The sequence below is a fragment of the Podarcis erhardii genome (genome assembly GCF_964252035.2).
Source record: "Podarcis erhardii genome assembly, chromosome: 8".
In the NCBI taxonomy this organism is placed as follows: Eukaryota; Metazoa; Chordata; class Lepidosauria; order Squamata; family Lacertidae; genus Podarcis; species Podarcis erhardii.
Window position 1 is genome coordinate 11,878,173 of NC_138499.1, and position 23,160 is coordinate 11,901,332.

The following is a 23,160-nucleotide window of genomic DNA, read 5'->3' on the forward strand; positions in this document are numbered from 1 at the left end:
ATGATCAGAGGCTGCAATTCTACACCAGTGGCCAAAATTATGGAAACTTTTTGGGAAAAGTGTATTTCTGAGGTTTGATGGCTCATAACACCAGGTTTTTTCAGAATAATACCATAAAATTATACAGTGGTGCCTTGCAAGACGGAAAACCCGCTAGACGAAAGGGTTTTCCATTTCGGAGGCGCTTCGCAAAACGAATTTCCCTATGGGCTTGCATCGCAAGACGAAAATGTCTCGCGAGTTCCTGCGGCTTTCCCCCCCCTTTCCCCCCCTTTTCCTAAGCCGCTAAGCCGCTTATCAGCTGATCTGCTGATAAGCCGCTTAACAGCTGATCGCTAAAAGCCGCTAAACCACTAATAGCGCTAATCCGCTAAGCTGTCAATGGGCTTGCTTCGCAAGACGAGAAAACCGCTATACGAAGAGCCTCACGGAACGGATTAATTTTGTCTTGCGAGGCACCACTGTATATCAATGGAAAGATAATTTAATGAAGAATCCTTCCCAGAGGGCTTTCCAACCCGGGCTGCAAGTATGGCCAACAGCAGCAGCCTGGAAATAGACAGCCAGAGTTGGGGGGAACGAAATGCAGATTCATGAGCGCTGGAAGCTGAAACGAATTCCTATCCCAATCTCCTTTCCAAAGTATTTCGTCTTCACCGGCATCCTGGCAATGGTGACCTGTGCCGTGTTCCTCCGTCTCAATTCCGTCCTCAAGCTCGCGGTGCTGCTCATTATGATTGCCATCTACTGCTTCCTGACAGAGACCATTTATGCTTCGCTGTTCCTGCGATACGACGACATCAATCACAATGGAGAGTAAGTGTTTAACGCAGCTTTAAATGCCTGCAGCCCGGGATCTTTGATGACATTGAATTACCCCTCTTCCCTCTATAATAAACGAAAATCTGCCCTTATTCCCTTATGGGGGACACAAGAGCCCTTATAGAGTCCTTTGTAGGTTCTCCATCGGTCAGAGAAAATAACAGAGGCCAACCAGAGAATATTGAGAAGCAAAGCAGCTAGTAAGCCTGATCTTTATTGAACTGTTGCAACAGGGTGCCCCTTCACACGCAGGAGGAGGAGGACCCCAAACCAAGGTGTGCCTGCCTTTATATAGACATTTTAAATTGCCAGCTCTGGAGTCCAAGACCACCCCCAGAAACATCATACCTACATCACAGAAAGGGCGGTCTAAGAGAGTCTGTGTACTGGTCCAGTAAACGCTTCTGCTGCGCAACCAGCAACAGTTCTCTTTGCAGAGCATTGATTAAGTCCAATGCAGAGATTCTTGTTGCAGTACAAGCTTCAGAGTCTCAGCAGCAAAGAAATAATGACACAGGGAAGCCTGTCTTTCCAAAGACAGGTTTATTGCAGAAAGATAACAGAAACACCTCCGGAGCTTTCAGACATTTTTGCTTCACGCCCCACAGGCAGAGAAAACAAACACTCTTTATATACTGAGCAACTTAACAACTTAACGAGCTTGACTACTTAAAGTCACATGACATTGCTAACTTGCCAGCGTCTTAGGTTTCACACCCTAACACGGTCTACAACAGAAATCTGAGTGCATTGTTTACCTCCTGTCTGGCAGGTTACCTGTTAATGGTCACTTGATTGGATACCCTGGGGAGCCTGGCCAGTCTTTTGTCATGATAAATACTTCGTTCCTGAGCCAGGTCACAGGCTCACCCCGTTCATACACAGACATACCCTTAAGACAGGATTTGTGAATGAAAAGGCAATGGGGAGGCTTTTCCATTTCCCTTGACCTTGCAGAGAAATCATTTGGTCAGTTTGGGAGTCAAAATGGTTTCAGGGCTGTTTTCCTGTGCTGCTTCAGACATGTGGTTTATATATTTATGTACGTGTTTGCTTGGTACATTTATGAACATTTATTATATATATAAGACCTTAATTTTTTTATTTCACCTCCATAACACACCGGAGCACAGGTTTTGAAAGCAGAATGTCCTGGGTTCAGTCCCTGGCATGTCCAGTCAGGGCTGGAAAAGCTTCATAGCTGCTGCCTAACTGTGTAGACAGTACTGAGCTAGATAGACCAGCGGGATGACTTGGTTTAAGGTAGTTTCCTGTGTTTCAGTATACGGTACAGTTTGGTCAGTGTACTTTGCAACAGATCCAAGAACAGGCCTTTGTACCTTGGCGTGAGTTTGTCTCCCAACTACTGAAAGCGGAATTGAGGGATCTGCAACAACTTTGGGGAACAACATGCAAATCATGCTTGGGAATATTTACACTTTGCAGTGGATTTCAATCAGGAGTTGAGCCTCCTGGCTTAAGAAACTTAAAATTTGTTTTGCTGTGTCAGATCAAAGCTCCATGTAAATGGATGGCGTTAGGTGCAAGCCTGCCAAATTTGTTACTAATTACATAAAGTATTCATCAAGACAGTAACAATCTTGTAAGTATGTTGGACTAGATTTGCTCCCCACCTCCAAAATAAAATAAAATAAATAGTATTTTGGGGCCTTGGGAGGGAAAGGCAATTTTCTTTTCTCTGAGACGTCTCTTTTTCATGTTGCATGATTCATTTATTTTTTGGTCCACGACTATACATTCCTTAGGTTTTTTTTACTTTTCCCATTGTCATGACTTAGCACTAGTTTCTACATTCAACTTTTCTTGAGGAAACTACTGCAAACTATTCCAAGGTGGGAAGCCCTCACTTTGACTGCTTCCCTTGCCCCAAACTTCCTGCTATTGGAAATCTAGCATGTCAGGGAGAAGGACTCAACTTGGGTTTATCCCTGGTAAGCTAGCTTTCTACACTCAGGGATTTTCTCTACTAGGGTCTTTTCAAGCCTGGAATACCCTCTTCTTCCCCCTGACCCTCTCCAGCACTCGTGAACATATTGTGCTGACTGAAGTGCTGCAGTTCAGGGGAAGGGGGGAAAAAGCTTTGCCATTTCTGCTGGGTATATAAACAGATCCTTACACAACATCCTTTCATTTCTTCAAATAATGAAAGTAAAAATAGCCTTGAGAAATAGAGAGCCTTACCCAAGTCATCTCATATCTAGACAAGATAATTCCTTAGTGGTGCTGGGAATATCTCATCAGCTGGAAAACGGATTCATCAGAAATGAAAAAGGGTGTCCTTATTATGGATCCACAAATAGGAAAGCAATACCACGGATGGTTTGAGGTGTCAATCTTTTACTCCTATTACTGTCAAAAAATGCAGCTCTCTTGTCAGTTGCCGGCTAGGCTGTCGCATGGAAATGAGGATGGGGTTCAGGCATCAGGTGTGAATGTCTGAGAGAAGCTAAAGCTGTGTTTTTCTCCCTCTCTCTCTTTTCTGAACGCAGAAAAGTGAGGGCAGAATGAGAAATTGCCTTAATTATGTAGCAGGCAGCTTCCTGCCTTGCTTTTCCTGAAATAATCACAAGCAGAAGGGAACCCAATTCTTATTGGGAAGGCAATGTGTAGGAAGGGGAGGCTTATCTGTTCACCCCCTCCCCCTGCAATCCTTACTCCCCTACCCCTCTCACAGGTAGGAGCCTCACAAACACAGCCTCCTGAGGAACTGAAGACTACAAAACCCATGTTGGAGTGTGACTGTCAATGAAACACTCATGCACAAGAATTGTAGAGTCCTGCATGGAACTACCTGGGGCCTTTAATATAAGGTTACCAGATATTTTTCAGTGAATACGTGGGACGCGGGTGGCGCTGTGGGTTAAAACCACAGAGCCTAGGACTTGCCGATCAGAAGGTCGGCGGATCAAATCCCCGCGACGAGGTGAGCTCCTGTTGCTCGGTCCCTGTTCCTGCCCACCTAGCAGTTCAAAAGCATGTCAAAGTGCAAGTAGATAAATAGGTACCGCTCCAACGGGAAGGTAAACGGCATTTCCGTGCGCTGCTCTGGTTCACCAGAAGCGGCTTAGTCATGCTGGCCACGTGACCCGGAAGCTGTACGCCGGCTCCCTTGGCCAATAAAGCAAGATGAGCGCCACAACCCCAGAGTCGGTCACGACTGGACCTAATGGTCATGGTTCCCTTTACCTTTACCAGATTTTTTTTCAATGAATCCAGGGACACTTTAGTTAGTTAATTAATTAATCACTCCACATTCGGGATGTTGATGCTGCAGCAATGGTGGTGGCAGAGGGGCCACCGTCGCCTTGACCTCAACCGCCACATTTCCCCTCCCTCCAAGGCTTCTATCGCCTTTCTCCATGAGCCTGGGCAGCCCCTGAGTTCTTCGGTGGTGGTGGTGGGGAAGCAGTTCACAGTGGGTCAGGCATGGGGAATGTGGAGAAGGAGGGCCGAGACCAGCGGCAGTGATGAGGCTTGGGCAGCGCGATGCCTCCCTTTCCATCGGAGCAGCCCTGAAATATACTCAGAGTCGAGTGCGGTTTTCATGCTCTTTATTTAACTCATAGTAGTGAGGAATGGAAGTTCCCCCGAAATGTCTGCTTTATATACATTATTTACACAATGGGCCCCACGTGATTGGCTAATTCTGGGATTCTCCTGTAAGACAATCAGATTGTGGATTCACTTCCACCTGGAGTTGGATTGGGTGGCTCTAGTGGACCATCTGACTGCTGCATTCTGAATCCTATTGTTCTAGGACCAATCAGACTGCTGCATTCTGAATCCTATTGTTCTAGGACCAATCAGACCACTGCATTTTGGATCCTATTCAACTCAGTACATAACAAGCCCCAATCCCATTCCTACTTGTGTGCAAGCAGGAGGGGGCGGGGATCCGTCAGCGGGGAATCGAGGCTTTACACTGCCTTTCAGAGGAAAGGTAGAGGCAGCCTGGAAGCTGCATCTTAGAGCCCCTGTGCCACCATCATATGGGGACTTCCGAGCAGCTCCTGAAGCCAGCCAGAGCCAACTGCTCCGGGCTGCTGAGACTGCCGCTGCTTCGTTTCCCGGGGACATTACATGAAATCCGGGGACATTCCAGGGATGGAATTTGTCTGGGGACTTATTCGCAAATCTGGGGACTGTCCCCGGGAAACAGGGACGTCTGGTGTTAAATAGTGGGTGAACATATCAGACGACACAGCAATTCTTCAAACAGCTCTTGTTTATTCACGGGTCAGAACAGAACAGAACTGAAGGGTTCAGCCAGCCTGCTTATATAGAGCTCCACTAACATGCAACTGTAACAATTTTCTGTAACTATCCAATCACTGAACGTCACTTTCAATCCCTTATTTGCATATGTGGACCTAAGTGAAAACTATCTACAGTATCCCCCTACTGGCCCAGGGTGAGAACTTCAGTACATAATATCTGGTAACCCTACTTTAATATTGATAGGACATTTGATGCAAACCACTTAGAGGTTTTGAGGATTAAATGACATAATGGCACCAGTGGGGGTTACTCCCCTAAAGCTCCTATGCATACCTAGTGCAGGAACATGGCCGGATATAGGTTTGATGAGGCCCTAAGCTACTGACGGCAATGGGACGCTTTATATGTCCGGCTGTCCTTTATCAACAACAAATTGTTGCTGCTTTTGTGTTGAATATATGCTATATGGTAATTTATGGACCTCATAGGTATCTCAAGCCATTTGCCCATGTTGCCATGCAACCAGTCCATGCAGAATGTAGGCACCCTATATATAGAAATGAGCGAGCCAGTGATATTTTAGGGAGCAGGCTAGCAGGCAGGGCCCATTACTTATATCACAAGAGCCTCCACAACACAAAACACTGTTGCTGTATGTAGGTTTTGTTTTATTAGTTTTTTATCTTATATTTTGGAAATGTACATCCAGGTTTTTTCCTTTAATTTTTTGGGGGACCCCCCAAGAGAATGGGACCCTAAGCTATAGCTTGTTGAGCTTATATGTACTGTAAATCCAGCACTGTGCAGGAATCTCTGTTCTAGCCACAGTGGGGGAATGAAGAGATCAGCCTCGCATGCTGCCTTCCCAGTAAGAATTGGGCTCCCCTGCGTTTGGTGTTGTTGTTGTTTTGTTTTATTATGCATTTTGTGTTCTCATTTTGTATTTTTATATTGCGGACTGCCCTGTGATCTTTGGAAGAAGGGTAAGGTACGAATTTAATAACTAATAATAGCAATAATGCAAGATATGTAACTTCACGCTATGCAGTTAAGCAGACAGTGGCCCTGGCAGCCTTAGTTCAAGATAGATGCTTCCAGTGTGATAAAGGTTAACCTTTTTCCTGCGCTTGGACCCTACAAGGCAGGTCTTTTATTTTATTTCTTTGTATTTGAACCTTTGCGATTCCTACTCTTTCTTTTTCCCCCCACCTTTTTTCTAGCACAGACTTTTTGGGGACAAAGGAGGCCTCCTTGCTCCTTATGGCCATGTTTCTGCTTGCTGTATTTTACCATGGCCAACAGGTAAGGCAAAGGGTTATTCTTTATTTCACATTCTCCCCAAAAGTGGAAAATATCCACAGTGGCTCCTTAGCAATTACCTTCCGACTAATGGCTGCCATTTGGAGCGAATAATGAAATATCAACCAGGAGAATTTTATGACCTTCAATAATTGGATGTCTAATTAACCTTAAAGAAAGACTGATTAGGGAGAAAAAGTATCCTTCTCTATGCAGTTTTGTTCTCTCTCTCTCTCTCTCTCTATATATATATATAATCTAGGTCAGGGGTCAGCAAACTTACTGCGTCTTGGGCCAGTGTCTCCAGTGCCGATCGCGCGGCGGGCTGGAGGGCACGTGCCCATACGAGTGCGCACACACTATTTCTGGGGCACTTCCAGGTCAGAGGAGCACTGGAAAAAGCTTGAGCACATGTGCACGGGCCTCCTCCGACCCGGATGTGCACAGGAAATAACGCTTGCGCGTGTGCAAATAACGCTTGCACATGCACAGAAGCTATTTCCGGTGCTGCTCCGACCCAGAAGTGGGCAGCCGTGCAGCGCAGCGCTGGTAAGAGCGGGAGGCAGCAGGGGTCTCCGTGGGCCAGATAAACGAGTCCTGATCTAGGTTCTCAGTTCTCCAACTGTCTTTCCCAGCATTACAGCACATTCCAAATTAATCAAATCCCAAAGCAGAGGTGGATGCAAACGGTCTGTATTGTGAGACAATTTGGGAGGTTATCTGTGCCCCAGATGTTGAGTTCAGCAGAGACAGGGTAATTTATCCCAATGGTGTCTGTGATTGCATCACTTTGTTAAGGCAGGGGTGTGGTGCCCACAACCCACACACCCTGCCACCTTGGTCATGAAGTTGTGATGCTGGTTGCTTTCCTTTGGAGAGCCAGTGTGGTGTAGTGGTTAAGAGCGGTAGATCCGTAATCTGGGGAACCGGGTTCGCGTCCGCGCTCCTCCACATGCAGCTGCTGGGTGACCTTGGGCCAGTCACACTTCTTTGAAGTCTCTCAGCCCCACTCACCTCACAGAGTGTTTGTTGTGGGGGAGGAAAGGAAAGGAGAATGTTAGCCGCTTTGAGACTCCCTAGGATAGTGATAAAGCGGGATACCAATCCAAACTCCTCTCCCTTGAAAAGTGCATAGAGGTGAAGGAGGAAGTTAGAAGACTGACACTCTTTCCCACTTCCTGTTTCAGATCTATGTGCTTGCCAAGACTCAGATGAATTCTACTTAAATATAGCATCTTTCCAGATCCCTTGGAAATGTGTGTGTGCATGTGCACACTTTCTCTCTCCCTCTTTTCTCTTGGAAGGGCTGATCTTGGAGAGAGAGGAGAGAAGTGACCAGAGAGAGTGTCATCCAGATGTCAAAAATCCAAATGTGTGTGTGCCCAGGAGCCTAAAAGAATTAGCAGCCCCTGCTCTAATGGGTGGTGACCATTCCCTCTTGTGGGAAAGGATGAAGCACTATGCTTAAGGACAATTAGGAAGATAGTCTTCTTGATACTTTCCCCTCTGGCTGTTTTTTCTGTTCTAAATCACACGCATGTTGTTGTTGCTGTTGAGCTGACGTATGGCAGCCCTATGTAAAGCAGCTGGGGGGCGGGGTCTCCTAGATCATCACGCCAAGTCCAGATATTGTTGGGCTGCAAGACCCATCAGCCCCAGCTATGATCAAGGATGATGAGAGTTGTAGTCCAACAACATCTGGAAGGCATCAAGTTGAAGAGGACTGTGCTACGCAATCACCCATCCAGGCATTTTTCAGTCTCCAGACTGCTCTGAGCTTCAGATGCTGAGCTATGCCATGTGCCTGTAAACCATTCTATGATGCAGAAAGTGTTCTCTGGGAAAGTGAAGGTTAGCAAATGCTTGGGACAGTAATCCACAGTACCATAGGGTTTCCACCTGTCCTATATAACAGGATTGTCCTGTGTTTCAACGTAAAATGCTATGTCCTGTATTGATACAGTTTTGTCCTGTACAGTGGTACCTCAGGTTACAGATGCTTCAGGTTACAGACGCTTCAGGTTACAGACTCCGCTAACCCAGAAATAGTACCTCGGGTTAAGAACTTTGCTTCAGGATGAGAACAGAAATCGTGCTCTGTCGGCACGGTGGCAGCGGGGGGCCCCATTAGCTAAAGTGGTACCTCAGGTTAAGAACACTTTCAGGTTAAGAATGGACCTCCAGAACGAGTTAAGTTCTTAACCCACTGTATTTCATCTCGCTCTCTGTGCCAAGTTAGGGGTCCTCTCCAAATGCATGTCTTTGAAAGGTGTGTGAAAGGTCATATATTTAAGCTCTGGGTAGCCAAGCACAGAGATTTACAAACTCATGCGTATGTGTGTGCACAACAAATTCCAGAAGGACCATTCAGTTAGGCTGCAGTAGGTTGTAATGGATTGCTTTGAAGTCACTTCAGCACCAGATTTGGGGGGGGGGGATGTCTCCCAGCCAACCCACCCTGTCCTGTATTTTGCTAAAATAAAGTTCTAGCAAACCCTGCACCAATGGGGATTAAGAGCAAATAAGCATCAAATACGTCCCATTCTTGAGCTACAGTCCACCAGCAATTCTTTATGAAGAGTCTGCATCTCCGCTCCTTTTTGTTCAAGGCCCAATCCGAACGCTAAGCAGGCATGCCTTTAACTTAATTTATCTTGGGAAAACCTGAAATGACCAAGACTGTTTGCTCCTAATAAGGTTTCTCCTAGATACATATCTCATATAGTCAATATGTCTGGAGGATGAGTTCTGCTAAGCCCCAAATTTGAAATAACAATAATAATAAAAGAGTTCCATTAGCCGTCCTTGGCATTAGTATAAATCAGATGCTTTTGGAGCAGAGACTTGACGCAACATAAAAGCAACGATTTCTGGAGCTGAATACAATATGCCCTTACAATAATTTCATTGCGCTCTGGCTTTCAGAGTTACGTTAAAACAGCATTAAAAGAAAAGGCAGCCTATCAATCTGCTAGGAGTATTTGTTCCATGCAAAAAAAAAAAGAAAGAAAAAAGGAAAACAAGTAAACTTCAGTTTAAACAAGGGCAGAGCAGGTGTATTTTCTTTTTTTTTTTTTTAAGTTATATTTGTTGCGTTTTTTAAAAATTACATAGGAAGCATGAATTTAACATTACATCCAAGTATCCAAAAATAAAAATAAAAATTACAGAAAAAGTAAAAATATAAAAAAGAAAAGGGGGGGTGATAAATAAATAAAAAAACCGAAAAAGGATTAGTCCAGTACACAAAATTGTCCAAAGGGTACAAACAATAGTTTGAATATTCTATAAGCCAAGTTCTCCGAAAGAAATACATTTGTGATCCTTCTTTCCTTTCTTTCTTTACATTCACTTTCTTTCTGTCCTGGAAAACTAGTTTGAATCCCTGCTATATTAGCTGACTTCCCTCTATCTGTTTGCGGCTTCAGTACTTAAGTGACAAATATTCTGTATTCATTTATTAACATCAGGTTTTTCCCCCATTATATCTGTGAGATTAATCTAAGCACAACCAAGTATTGGTTTTGAAACCATATTTTGTCAGGCAGTTTTTAAAGCAATCCCATTCCTTTTTTTTACCTTATCCCCTGAGTGGTCCGAGCACGTGTATTTTCAATGCTGGTATGGAATGTTCAGATATAGTGGCTTTAGCAGAAATCTTATAAAGGATTAAGTAATAATGGATTGTTAATTGGTGAAAGAAGAGAATGTAAAATTACAGTATGGTAAGATAAATTATTAGGATAAAAACAAAGATGGAAAGGATTTGCTGAAATATCTAATTGAACTAGAATACAAAAAAGGGAGGTGTGAGGAGGTCAAGGAAACAAGCAGATGAAAAATAAGTTATGGGAAGGTTTGATTTGTTTTTTGTTCGTATTTTTCTGTGATTTTTTTTCTTTTTTTGTCTGTTTGTTTCTATTGTGATGTATTGCTTTGTTTTTTCTTGCTTAATTTAGTGTTTTTTTTGTAACCTTTAAAACTGGAATAAATATTATTTTTTTAAAAAAGGAATGTTCAGATATAACACTGGTTATTATACATGCATGTTGTACAGGACCCCCAATCCTGCCATGGCAGGTACCCACATAAACAAGGACCCTCTGCATAAGTAAGGCATCACCTAAGAAGAAGTTCTTGTTATTAAATATACCAAGAAAAAAACACACCAAGAACTCAGGCCAATGTAAACTTCAATAGTGGGAGTGGTCCCTACTCGCAGATCAATAGTCAATAGTAGCAAAAACTAATCCATTCAAAAGTATCAGTAACAGGCTCACTTCCAAATTGAAAATGCACAGAAAAGCTCAAGATACACATTGATCTACCCACACGTAGTTGTTATCCTTGAGAAACGTAGAAAATAACAGGATCTATTTATCCAAAAGTCTTCAAACTTACACAACCCTTTAAAAATTAGCTGATGAAGGTGAATACATTGAAACAGGGCCCTGTCCTGGTTTCTAATCCATAATTGACTTCTGACTTCTGCTCATTGATTGAAACTAAGACCTCTATGACGAATCTGGACTAACATGAACTTATCTCTACTCATAAACTCTTATCTCTAATTCTGTAATGAATTACTGTGTCATACATATTTTTATGAGTTTGAGTTTGTAATCTTTGTTAGTGTTTGTAATCTCTATTTGAGTTTGTAATCCTTATCAGAATATATACTTTTGAATGGATTAGTTTTTATTACTATTGACTATTGATTTGCGAGTAGGGACCACTCCCACTATTGAAACTTACATTGGCCTGAGTTCTTGGTGTGTTTTTTTTCTTGGTATATCACCTAAGAAGAGGATCCGCTGGATCAGGTCAATGGCCCATCTACTTCAGCAGCCTGTTCTCACATTGGCCAACCAAATGCTTGTAGGACACCCATAGCCAGGACTCGAGCATAAAAGCACTCTACTCTCCTGTAGTTTCCAGCAACTGGTATTCAGACTGTGGAGGCAGAACAGAGCCATCATGGCTAGGAGCCATTGATAGCTTTGTCCACACACACACACACACACACACACACATACACACAGTGGTACCTTGGTTTAAGAACAGCTTACTTTGTGAACAACTTGGATTAAGAACGCTGCAAAAGTAGATGTTTTGGTTTGTGAACTTTGCCTTGGAATAAGAACATGTTTCACTTCCTGTTGAGTGTGTTCCATTTGTAAATTGAGTTCCCCACTGCTATGGGAAAGCATGCCTTATAGAATCATAGAATCATAGTTGGAAGAGACCCCAAGGGCCATTGAGTCCAACCCCCTGCCAAGCAGGAAACACCATCAGAGCATTCCTGACATATGGTTGTCAAGCCTCTGCTTAAAGACCTCCAAAGAAGGAGACTCCACCACATTCATTGGCAGCAAATTCCACTGTCGAACAGCTCTTACTGTCAGGAAGTTCTTCCTAATGTTTAGGTGGAATCTTCTTTCTTGTAGTTTGGAACCATTGCTCCGTGTCCACTTCTCTGGAGCAGCAGAAAACAACCTTTCTCCCTCCTCTATGTGACATCCTTTTATATATTTGAACATGGCTATCATATCACCCCTTAACCTCCTCTTCTCCAGGCTAAACATGCCCAGCTCCCTTAGCCGTTCCTCATAAGGCATCGTTTCCAGGCCTTTGACCATTTTGGTTGCCCTCCTCTGGACACGTTCCAGTTTGTCAGTGTCCTTCTTGAACTGTGGTGCCCAGAACTGGACACAGTACTCCAGGTGAGGTCTGACCAGAGCAGAATACAGTGGCACTATTACTTCCCTTGATCTAGATGCTATACTCCTATTGATGCAGCCCAGAATTGCATTGGCTTTTTTAGCTGCCGCGTCACACTGTTGGCTCATGTCAAGTTTGTGGTCAACCAAGACTCCTAGATCCTTTTCACATGTACTGCTCTCAAGCCAGGTGTCACCCATCTTGTATTTGTGCCTCTCATTCTTGGTTTAAGAATGCTTTCGTTTAAGAACGGACTTCCGGAACGGATTAAGTTCGTAAACCAAGGTACCACTGTATATTTAATAAAAACAATTTTTAAAGCCCCATGCATCGCACTCCCACTCCTCACTGATTTTAATGAATGGAATGTACAGTCATACCTCGCGTTACAGATGGTTCAGGTTGCATGTTTTCAAGTTATGGACCTGCCGAAACCCGGAAGTACCGGAACGGGTTACTTCTAGGTTTTGGCGGTCACACATGCGCAGAAGCGCCAAATCGCTACCCACGCATGCGCAGACGCGGCGCTGTGGGTGGCAACAGTGCCTCCCACACAGATCATGTTCGCAACCTGAGTGTCCACTGTACATGTTAAACAGTTTAATCAATTGTTCTGTGCACACTTGTGTTCACAAAGATGGGAACATGGGCCCAAATACTTTCATGTGGCAAGTGAGGGAGAAATATGTATTATTATTATTATTATTATTATTATTATTATTATTATTATTTTGTTGAAAGTTAAGAACATTGCTACCAGCAATATATCCCAACTTCTATAGCCTACGTATAGTAGGGGTATTGAAATGAGAGTCGTCAGGGATCTGTAGTTAAAAGCAGAAGTTGGCAAATGTGTCCTCTTTTTTGCTCTTCAAAATATGGCAACCCTACCTAACCTACCTCACAGGTCTGTTGTGAGGATGAAATGGGGAAGGGAAAGCCCATCTCCAAGTGAGACTGGCGTCTGACTCACAGTGCCTGACTTATGTGCATTTGCTCACGTAATTAAAACCCTAAGCGACTTAACATTTAATTCGTTTCCCCTTCCTCTCCTCACTTCTACAGCTTGAATACACAGCCCGGTTGGACTTCCTGTGGCGTGGCCAAGCCAAAGAAGAAATCAACGAGATGAAGGAGCTAAGAGAGCACAACGAAAACATGCTGCGTAATATCCTTCCGAGCCACGTTGCCCGTCACTTCTTGGAAAAGGACCGAGATAATGAAGTATGTAATATTTTGGCTCTGGTATCACCTAAGAATGGGCAGCATTTAAAAATCTTGTACAGTTGGGTCTTCACAGCTGGTGAAATTCCTGCCGCTGAAGAGACAAGCTGCTGAAAAGGCTTGCCTCTTCAGTAAAATGGGGGAAGCAGTGGAAAGAAAACAGCAAGCAAAGCTCTGGCTTAACACTTCAGTGCATGGATGCATGTCTGGGTCCCAGCCAAGAGTTCTAAAACCTTATTTATAATAACCATTGTTATGTACCGAGTTGAATAGGATCCAAAATGCAGCAGTCTGATTGGTCCTAGAACAATAGGATTCAGAATGCAGCAGTCTGATTGGTCCTAGAACAATAGGATCCAAAATGCAGCAGTCTGATTGGTCCTAGAACAATAGGATTCAGAATGCAGCAGTCTGATTGGTCCTAGAACAATGCAGCAGTATGATTGGTCTGCAGGAGCCACCCAATCCAGCTCCAGATGGAAGTGAATCCGCAACCTGATTGGCCTACAGGAGAATCCCAGAATTAGCCAATCACGTGCAGCCCATTGTGTAACTAATGTATATAAAGCAGATACTTTGGGGGAACTTTCATTCCTCCTCACTACTATGAGCTGAATAAAGAGCATGAAATCCAATCTCCACTCCAAGTATATTTCAACCATGGAGCAAGAAAACCCAAATTCCAAGTCTGAAATGAACTGTGTTAGAGGTAAGGCACAATTTGTCGCCATTCCCTTACACTCTGCCACTCACCTGAACAGGGAGCTGGTGGTCTGCCGCCTGCTGCGATGAAACACCACTAAGGAGTTTATAATAAGGTCTAACAATTTTAAAAAATGTATGGGAGGCAATCCAGAGGGCAACAAAATATTTCCTCAAGGGCTGCCTCTTCCCATATGCACCTACCCGGACCCTGAGATCATCTTCTGAGGCCCTCCTTCATGTACCTTCTCCTTGAGAGGTCCAGAGGGTGGCAACGTGAGAAAGGGCCTTTTCTGCAGTGGCTCCCGTCTGTGAAATGCTCTCCCTGAGTATTGCAGCAAACAATTCTGCTGACACTGTGCATACAGAATCACAGATTTGTCGAGTTGGAAGGGACCACGAGGTTCATCTAGTCCAACCCCCTGCAATGCAGAAATCTTTCACACAAAGTGGGGCTCAAACCCGTGACCCTGAAATTAAGAATCTTATGCTCTACCAGCTGAGCTATCCCACTTACATTCAGCTTTGACCATGATGGCGGGTGTTTTCCTAGTGTCAAGATATAGTTTTGAAGATGATGATGATGACAAGGTGCCCCATGATATTCTTGTAAAGAAGCTGGTAAAATGCGGACTTGACTATGCTACCATTCAGTGGATTTGGAACTGGCTGACTGACCGAACCCAAAGGGTGCTCATCAATGGTTCCTCTTCATCCTGGAGAAGAGTGACTAGTGGGGTGCCACAGGGTTCTGTCTTGGGCCCGGTCTTATTCAACATCTTTATCAACGACTTGGATGATGGACTCAAGGGCATCCTGATCAAATTTGCAGATGACACCAAACTGGGAGGGGTGGCTAACACCCCAGAGGACAGGATCACACTTCAAAATGACCTTGACAGATTAGAGAACTGGGCCAAAACAAACAAGATGAATTTTAACAGGGTTAAATGTAAAGTATTGCACTTGGGTAAAAAAAATGAGAGGCACATATAAAAAAATGAGAGGCACATATACAGGAAAAATGTAAAGTATTGCACTTGGGTAAAAAAAATGAGAGGCACATATACAAGATGGGTGACACCTGGCTTGAGAGCAGTACATGTGAAAAGGATCTAGGAGTCTTGGTTGACCACAAACTTGACATGAGCCAACAGTGTGACGCAGCAGCTAAAAAAGCCAATGCAATTCTGGGCTGCATCAATAGGAGTATAGCATCTAGATCAAGGGTTGTCAACCCTCTGCTTAAAGACCTCCAAAGAAGGAGACTCCACCACACTCCTTGGCAGCAAATTCCACTGTCGAACAGCTCTTACTGTCAGGAAGTTCTTCCTAATGTTTAGGTGGAATCTTCTTTCTTGTAGTTTGGAACCATTGCTCCGTGTCCGCTTCTCTGGAGCAGCAGAAAACAACCTTTCTCCCTCCTCTATGTGACATCCTTTTATATATTTGAACATGGCTATCATATCACCCCTTAACCTCCTCTTCTCCAGGCTAAACATGCCCAGCTCCCTTAGCCGTTCCTCATAAGGCATCGTTTCCAGGCCTTTGACCATTTTGGTTGCCCTCCTCTGGACACGTTCCAGTTTGTCAGTGTCCTTCTTGAACTGTGGTGCCCAGAACTGGACACAGTACTCCAGGTGAGGTCTGACCAGAGCAGAATACAGTGGCACTATTACTTCCCTTGATCTAGATGCTATACTCCTATTGATGCAGCCCAGAATTGCACTGGCTTTTTTAGCTGCCGCGTCACACTGTTGGCTCATGTCAAGTTTGTGGTCAACCAAGACTCCTAGATCCTTTTCACATGTACTGCTCTCAAGCCAGGTCTACTGCTCTCAACTTGGGAACTAGGCCATTGTTATGCTAAGCTACATCTGTTCTCGCTGTGCAGAGAGCACTCTCTGCATAGTTTGCCATTTATGCCTGTTATTTTCAGACTCTGATCTCTCAGGATAATAATCCATTTCCCCTCTCTCTCAGCCTCTTTCATTATCATGCCTGCTGAAGATTTGTGAATCAGCTCACTGGCTTGTTGGTGCTTTAATGCAGAAAGTGCTCATCTACCTAAAATGTGAGCTTCACTGCTCTCCAGGAAAGGGGAATGGAAGAGTGAATATTTTTTCATGCATAATCCCTAAACTACTACTACTACTACTATTATTATTATTATTATATTTATACCCCACCCATCTGTGGCCGTAGTATGAATTGTTCCATAAGCATCGCTGTGCTGACGGCGTGGTTGAGACCCCTGCAGCCACGTAAGGAGGTGATGGGCACAAAGAATTTTGCACATCAAATAGCTTCGCTGCCACTGCGAGGCACATGGCTCACACATGCAGGCTCTTGCTTGTATCAAGTGGCCTTGCTGTATTTGCGACTTCTAAATAAATTAAGCACATCTTACATACATTACGGGACGCGGGTGGCACTGTGGGTTAAACCACAGAGCCTAGGACTTGCCGATCAGAACGTCGGTGGTTTGAATCCCCGCAACAGGTTGAGCTCCCGTTACTGGGTCCCTGCTCCTGCCAACCTAGCAGTTCGAAAGCACGTCCAAGTGCAAGTAGATAAATAGGTACCACTCCAGCGGGAAGGTAAACGGCGTTTCTGTGCGCTGCTGTGGTTCGCCAGAAGCGGCTTAGTCATGCTGGCCACACGACCCGGAAGCTGTACGCCGGCTCCCTCGGCCAATAAAGTGAGATGAGCGCCGCAACCCCAGAGTCGGTCACGACTGGATCTAATGGTCAGGGGTCCCTTTACCTTTTACATACATTAAACCTTGCAGCCCTTTCATGGCAGCCAAAGCCAGTTGCCAGAGGCCAGCCCTGCATCCTAGGGCTAGATCTAAACAGCTATAAGAAACGTTCTGAATACGCTCTGCAAAAAAAAAAGTTGTAAAGCTCACAATTGAAAATATTGTTGAGTTGTGATTTCAGCGCCATCTGGTGTCACAGTGTTACGACGCATTTATAATGCTGTATTTTGACTAATGTGGCTGAGTCCTTCATCTACCGTTGTATATCATAGAATCATAAAACTGTAGAGTTGGAAGGGACCCTAAGGGATATTGAGCCCAACCCCCTGCAATGCAGGAATTCCAACTAAACAGCATCCAGTTGTCAAGGAAATAAACAACTATCTGACTTTTAGAAGACATCTGAAGGCAGCCCTATTTAGGGAAGTTTTTAATGTTTGTTTTACTGTGTTTTTAATATTCTGCTGGGAACAACCCAGAGTGGCTAGGGAAACCCAGCCAGATGGGCGGGGTATAAATTATTATTATTATTATTATTATTATTATTATTATTATTATTATTAATAATGTCCTTCCTCTTGCTCACAAGATGCACAAAACTCTATAGTGTGTTAACTGCGGGCAATGAAACTCACTGCCCACCCCCTTCAGTCTGCTACCTACAATATGTCACTGATGTGCATTTTTCACCTCTCTGTCCTTTTGCTCTTTGGCTATCCCTAGGAACTGTATTCCCAGTCCTACGACGCTGTCGGCGTCATGTTTGCTTCCATCCCGGGCTTTGCCGACTTCTATTCCCAGACTGAAATGAACAACCAGGGGGTGGAATGTCTGCGTCTGCTGAACGAAATCATTGCAGACTTCGATGAGGTAATTTCGCAGCCCTTGGTGGCGTTTTTGGGCATGTGTGTGTGTGTGTGTGTGTGTGCGCGCAGTGGAATGAAATTTAAGAAAACAGGCGGTCAGGGTCGGGAGGCCTGGCATTTGCACCAGCTCAGTCATTACATTAGTTTAACCTCCATGCAGTGATTTCTGCTGCTTTTATTTCAATCTATATGGTAATGTGCTGAGGGGGTTTTGGGAGGCGGGGGTTGATAATGAGTTCTCGGGCAATGATTGGCCGAGCTGCCCTGGTGGCACAGAAGGCAGGTGAAAGATTTCCTCACTCCGATTGGCTCAGCTGCTCTCCTCCGAAAGGACTCTCGTTGCCATTGGCTCAGTCGCATGCATCCTACGGAACAGACAGAAGGGCAGAGGAAAGAAAAAGTCGAGGGCTTTGGAAAGAAGGCAGCAGCCCAAGAAAGCAGAACAGCAAGGGAAGCTGGGATATTTGGGAAGCGAAGGTTGGAAAAGAAGCCGTAAGAGAAGGATATGTGAGAGGGAGAGCCGGAAGAAAAAATATGCAAGCAGGAGACCCAAAGTGGAGGAAGTCTGTATATTAATTTGAAATCAAATTGTAGAGACGGGATCCCCAAAGGTCCTCTAGACCAACCCCCTGCAGTGCAGAAATCACAACTAAAGAATCCCTGACACATAGCCTAACCTTTGGCTGCCAGACTCCAGTGATGTAAATATATACAGTGGTACCTCCAGTTGCGGACGGAATCCATTCCAGAGCTCCGGTCAAATCCCGAGGTTTCCGCAACCAGGGGGACCGCTTCTGCGCATGCGCGCGGTGCGGTAGAGCACTTCTGCGCATACGCGCTCGCCAAAACTCTTCCGGGTTTGCCACTTTCGCAACCTGAAGTTTACGTTACCCGAGGGCAATGTAAGCCGAGGTGCTACTGTATATATATATATATATATGCAGGTTTTGGTGTCCTCGGGTGTCTTCCCGTGTAAAAGTTGGGGTGTCTAGGCGACGTTTCGACGAGGTCTCACTCGTCATCTTCAGGCTGGTGCTTTCGGCTTCTTGTTACTGGAACAGAGCAGGATCTCAGTGTTTGAGTTCCTATAAATACTGTAGAGGGGGTGTGGTGTATAGCCTCCAATGTTCTGGGCAGAGAGGAAGTTCCCAGGCTAGTGTGCCTTTTCTTCTTTTGTTCCTTAATTACTTGAGAGATATCTTGAGTGATTTCTTGAGTGATATCCTGAGTACCACTTAGGTGGGTCATTAGGTGTGGATTAGTTGCTAAAGTCTTTGTGTCTTGACCTCTTGAACTTTGTGAAGAGTTTTCCTGCTCTTTAACACGGAACATCACCACAAGAGAATAATCATGGAAGCCATCGAGATAGAGAAACACCCTCACAACATGAACAAGCGTGACGACACATCCCGCTTGCCAGACATCTGGAAATTAGCCCTCCCCACAAAAACTGACACCAGATCCAGAGGCACACAGAACGCCAACACCAATCAACCACACCAGACCCAAACCCAGACCCTCTCCACAGATGAATTACAGACACCATCCAGTAGCCAATCCATGGTGACACCTCCGGATGCTGCACCCCCCTGCAATCCCTACACAGATCTGGCTGACACAAGCCACAAAACCACAGCTCGCCCCTATACACGAAGCCAAGCCAGAGCACAACTAAGTACAGTACAGCCATCTTCTCAGGAAAACTCTTCACAAAGTTCAAGAGGTCAAGACACAAAGACTTTAGCAACTAATCCACACCTAATGACCCACCTAAGTGGTACTCAGGATATCACTCAAGAAATCACTCAAGATATCTCTCAAGTAATTAAGGAACAAAAGAAGAAAAGGCACACTAGCCTGGGAACTTCCTCTCTGCCCAGAACATTGGAGGCTATACACCACACCCCCTCTACAGTATTTATAGGAACTCAAACACTGAGATCCTGCTCTGTTCCAGTAACAAGAAGCCGAAAGCACCAGCCTGAAGATGACGAGTGAGACCTCGTCGAAACGTCGCCTAGACACCCCAACTTTTACACGGGAAGACACCCGAGGACACCAAAACCTGCATTCCTGTACCCGTGAAAATCTACGAAAGCATATATATATATATATATATATATATATATATATATATATATAGTCGGGGGAGGGGGAGTATTTGGTCCCCTGCTAAGTTTGCCCTCTGCTGAAGAAATGACCAGTCCATAATTTTCATGGTAGGTTTATTGTAGCTTTGAGAGACAGAATAACAACAGGAAAACCCTGACTTTTGTCTTCTGGGTTTCTGGGTTTTTTCCTGTTGTTATTCTGTCTCTCAAAGCTACAATAAACCTACCATGAAAATTATGGACTGGTCATTTCTTCGTCAGAGGGCAAGCAGGCAAATTTAGCAGGGGATCAAATACTTCCCCCCCCCCTCACTGTATATAGCACCAAACACAACTGCTTATTCTGGTAACAATGAGGCAAGGGAAATGACTCTTTGGCAAACCAAGGGCTGCATTCCCTTCCTGGCAACTCTGCAGGGGCCACGGATCAGTAGTGGACAGGGATAGAAGTGGGCAGAGCAACAAATGTAAATTTCAGCTTGTGCAATTGGCTAGTTTCCATACATGCCCCTCTCTGCCCTCCATCCAGGCTAGTAAGAAGCATCAGCAGGGCCATATTTAGCAGATGCGGCGCCAGGGTGCAAATATCCGCTCTGCACCCCCAAATTACCATGGATAGTGGGGAGGGGCAAAGCTGCACACTGCCAGCCATGGGAGGGGGTGCGCAACTCTCCCCCATGCTGCTGCGGGAAAGGCTTGGGAGGGAAGCTACATGCCCGCCAGCCATATGTTTGACGGGGAGCAGCTGGCAGGTGTGCAGGGAAAGGGGAGGCCGCCAGCAAAGACGTGCAGCTCCCCCACTCACTGGAGCGCCCCTGAGAGGCCGGTGCCCTGGCGCAACGAACCACTAAGCCGTATGGGAAAGACGGCTCTGAATATCAGAAGAGCTGAAGGGTGAATTCTAGCCAGGGCAGAAGCAGGGCAGGGAGCGATGTGGCCCAGGGAGAGGTTATGTGGCCTGGGGCCCTCCCAGGGGCCAGATAGAGAGAGCTAAGGGGCCACATTTGCTTCCCAGGCCCCAGGCTCCTCATTTCTGCAATATGTCTTCCCTGTGCTTGAAATGACACAGGTGTCCAGCGCTGGCATATGGCAGTGCATCTCAAAATACAGTTAGTGCCTTGGAGTCCTGAGATAACACCTCTGCTAGGTCTCCACTGTTGCATTTCACTGACTTTTGTTGCATTCTTTGAGTTTCTCTCTCATTGGGCTCCCCCTCATGGATTCTGGGCTGCTGTGTGTCTTGGTTGTTGTTGTTGTTTAGTCGTTTAGTTGTGTCCGACTCTTCCTGACCCCATGGACCAGAGCACGCCAGGCACTCCTGTCTTCCACAGCCTCCCGCAGTTTGGTCAAACTAATGCTGGTAGCTTCGAGAACACTGTCCAACCATCTCGTCCTCTGTCGTCCCCTTCTCCTTGTGCCCTCCATCTTTCCCAACATCAGGGTCTTTTCCAGGGAGTCTTCTCTTCTCATGAGGTGGCCAAAGTATTGGAGCCTCAGCTTCAGGATCTGTCCTTCCAGTGAGCACTCAGGGCTGATTTCCTTCAGAATGGAGAGGTTTGATCTTCTTGCAGTCCATGGGACTCTCAAGAGTCTCCTCCAACACCAGAATTCAAAAGCATCAATTCTTTGGCGATCAGACTTCTTTATGGTCCAGCTCTCACTTCCATACATCAATACTGGGAAAACCAGAGCTTTAACTATACGGACCTTTGTTGGCAAGGTGATGTCTCTGCTTTTTAAGATGCTGTCTGTGTCTTGGTTACATGTGCACAAACGTCAGGAAATGCAGATCAAAGGATGTATCAAGAGACAAGCGTGCCAGCTCCTTGAAAGTGCAATTCCTCGGGAAAGCCAGCAAGCCATTTCAGACAGTAGAGATGGTATGGTTGTTCCAGCTTGGCTCTTCACACTCTGGAGCCTCTACCTGGCCATCCTTGCCAGCTTGCCATTTCAAGCTGAAGGAAATAATGTTCCCTGAAACTCTGACTCTCTCTCCCCCTCATTTCAAGGTGACATTTTGAGCAATTGTACAAATCTGTATAGATCGACAAGCCGAGGGCATGGCAGAGGTAGCCTTTAAGACGGGAACGTTCAATAGCTTGTGTTGTAATGCAGCTCAGAGACATTTCAAAGAGGTGTTCAGCTTTTCAAACACTGCCGGCAATCCTCTCCCACTGTGTCTATCGATATAAAAACTCAATTTTATGCCCAAGTTCTTACCCAGCTATCGGTGTATTTATTAATGGCTTTGTTTTTCGCGCTGCAGCTGGAACAAAACAGCATGCTTTAGAAATGAAACATATCCAACAATAATAGTAATTATATTAAATAATCATGAAATGCCTTTTACATGTGCTTTAAGGTGAAATACAAACATATAACAATAACAGCTAAAATGTTTTTTTTTAAACAGTGCAAAAAACAACTGGAGATAGCGTTCATTTTGCATTGTTTTTAAACCTAAGACAAAAACAACTTCAATTGTTTCAAGAGGGGGTACAGGCGATGACCTCCCCTCATATCTCAATGGAGAGGCTGTTCCACAGAACAGGGACAGTCACATTGAAGGACCTACTCTGAGTTACTGTGATATTTGGGGGGGATTTCAAGGAGAAAATCTCTTGCAGAATGCAGCTGCCTACTGGATATTTAAGGGGTAGGGTGACTTCTCAAATTACCTGGTCCTGATCTGGCCCTTATTCCATTTGAGCACTCTTAACGGAGAAATCTGAGGGCTCCCTTGGACAAAAAAACAAGGACACCAGCCAGGAATACCAGAGCAAAACAGCAGCCAGTAGGCTTAGTCTTTATTGAAGACTGTCGCGACAGGACTCCCACCTGCCACAAGGTGGAACAAGATGGAAGCCCCGAACAAGAGCCCCCAAACTTTTATTAGCTGTGAATCCCCATGTTACACCCCCCCAAACTACATCACTAATACATCATGATTACATCATGAAAGGGGAGGTCTAGTGGCAGTAATCTGAGCATCCTGGACCCTGCCCCATGGTTCTCCTTGCCCTCCACCAAACACCCATCAAGTGTAAAAAAAAAAGATATTTACATTTCCCTGTTTCCCATCCAAGTTAATCATACCCTTTTGTCTTCATCTGGGTTTGTTATTTCTGGAATGGCTACCTGTCTGGCACTCAGGTATCAGGATGCCAGGGATTATCACTCAGGCAGAGGGGCTGCTGAGTAGCTGAGCTCACATGTCTATGAATTTCTGAAGTTTTACCAGTGAGCCAGTACATAGATGCATTGATCAGGTGAACTGTTACATTTGGTATCGTGCAGCAAAGGCCTTTTGAATAGATAGGAAGAAACTGTGATGAAGTGTTTTGTGGGGACAAATCACAAAAGCGATTGTGCTGGTTTTGGTAGTGGGCTGCATGTGCATGATATCTGCTGGAGG

General features: G+C 45.0%; 1 protein-coding gene across 2 annotated transcripts in view; it reads left to right on the plus strand.

Annotated features, from left to right (window-relative positions):
- Window positions 1-23,160, plus strand: part of ADCY8 (adenylate cyclase 8) — a 127,348-nt gene that overhangs the window by 95,530 nt on the left and 8,658 nt on the right. For both annotated transcript variants that reach the window (XM_081874004.1, XM_081874005.1), the window contains 4 exons: window positions 644-816; window positions 6,282-6,363; window positions 13,147-13,305; window positions 17,492-17,638. In XM_081874004.1, coding sequence (XP_081730130.1) covers window positions 644-816; window positions 6,282-6,363; window positions 13,147-13,305; window positions 17,492-17,638 — 561 coding nt within the window. The remainder of the gene's footprint in view (window positions 1-643; window positions 817-6,281; window positions 6,364-13,146; window positions 13,306-17,491; window positions 17,639-23,160) is intronic.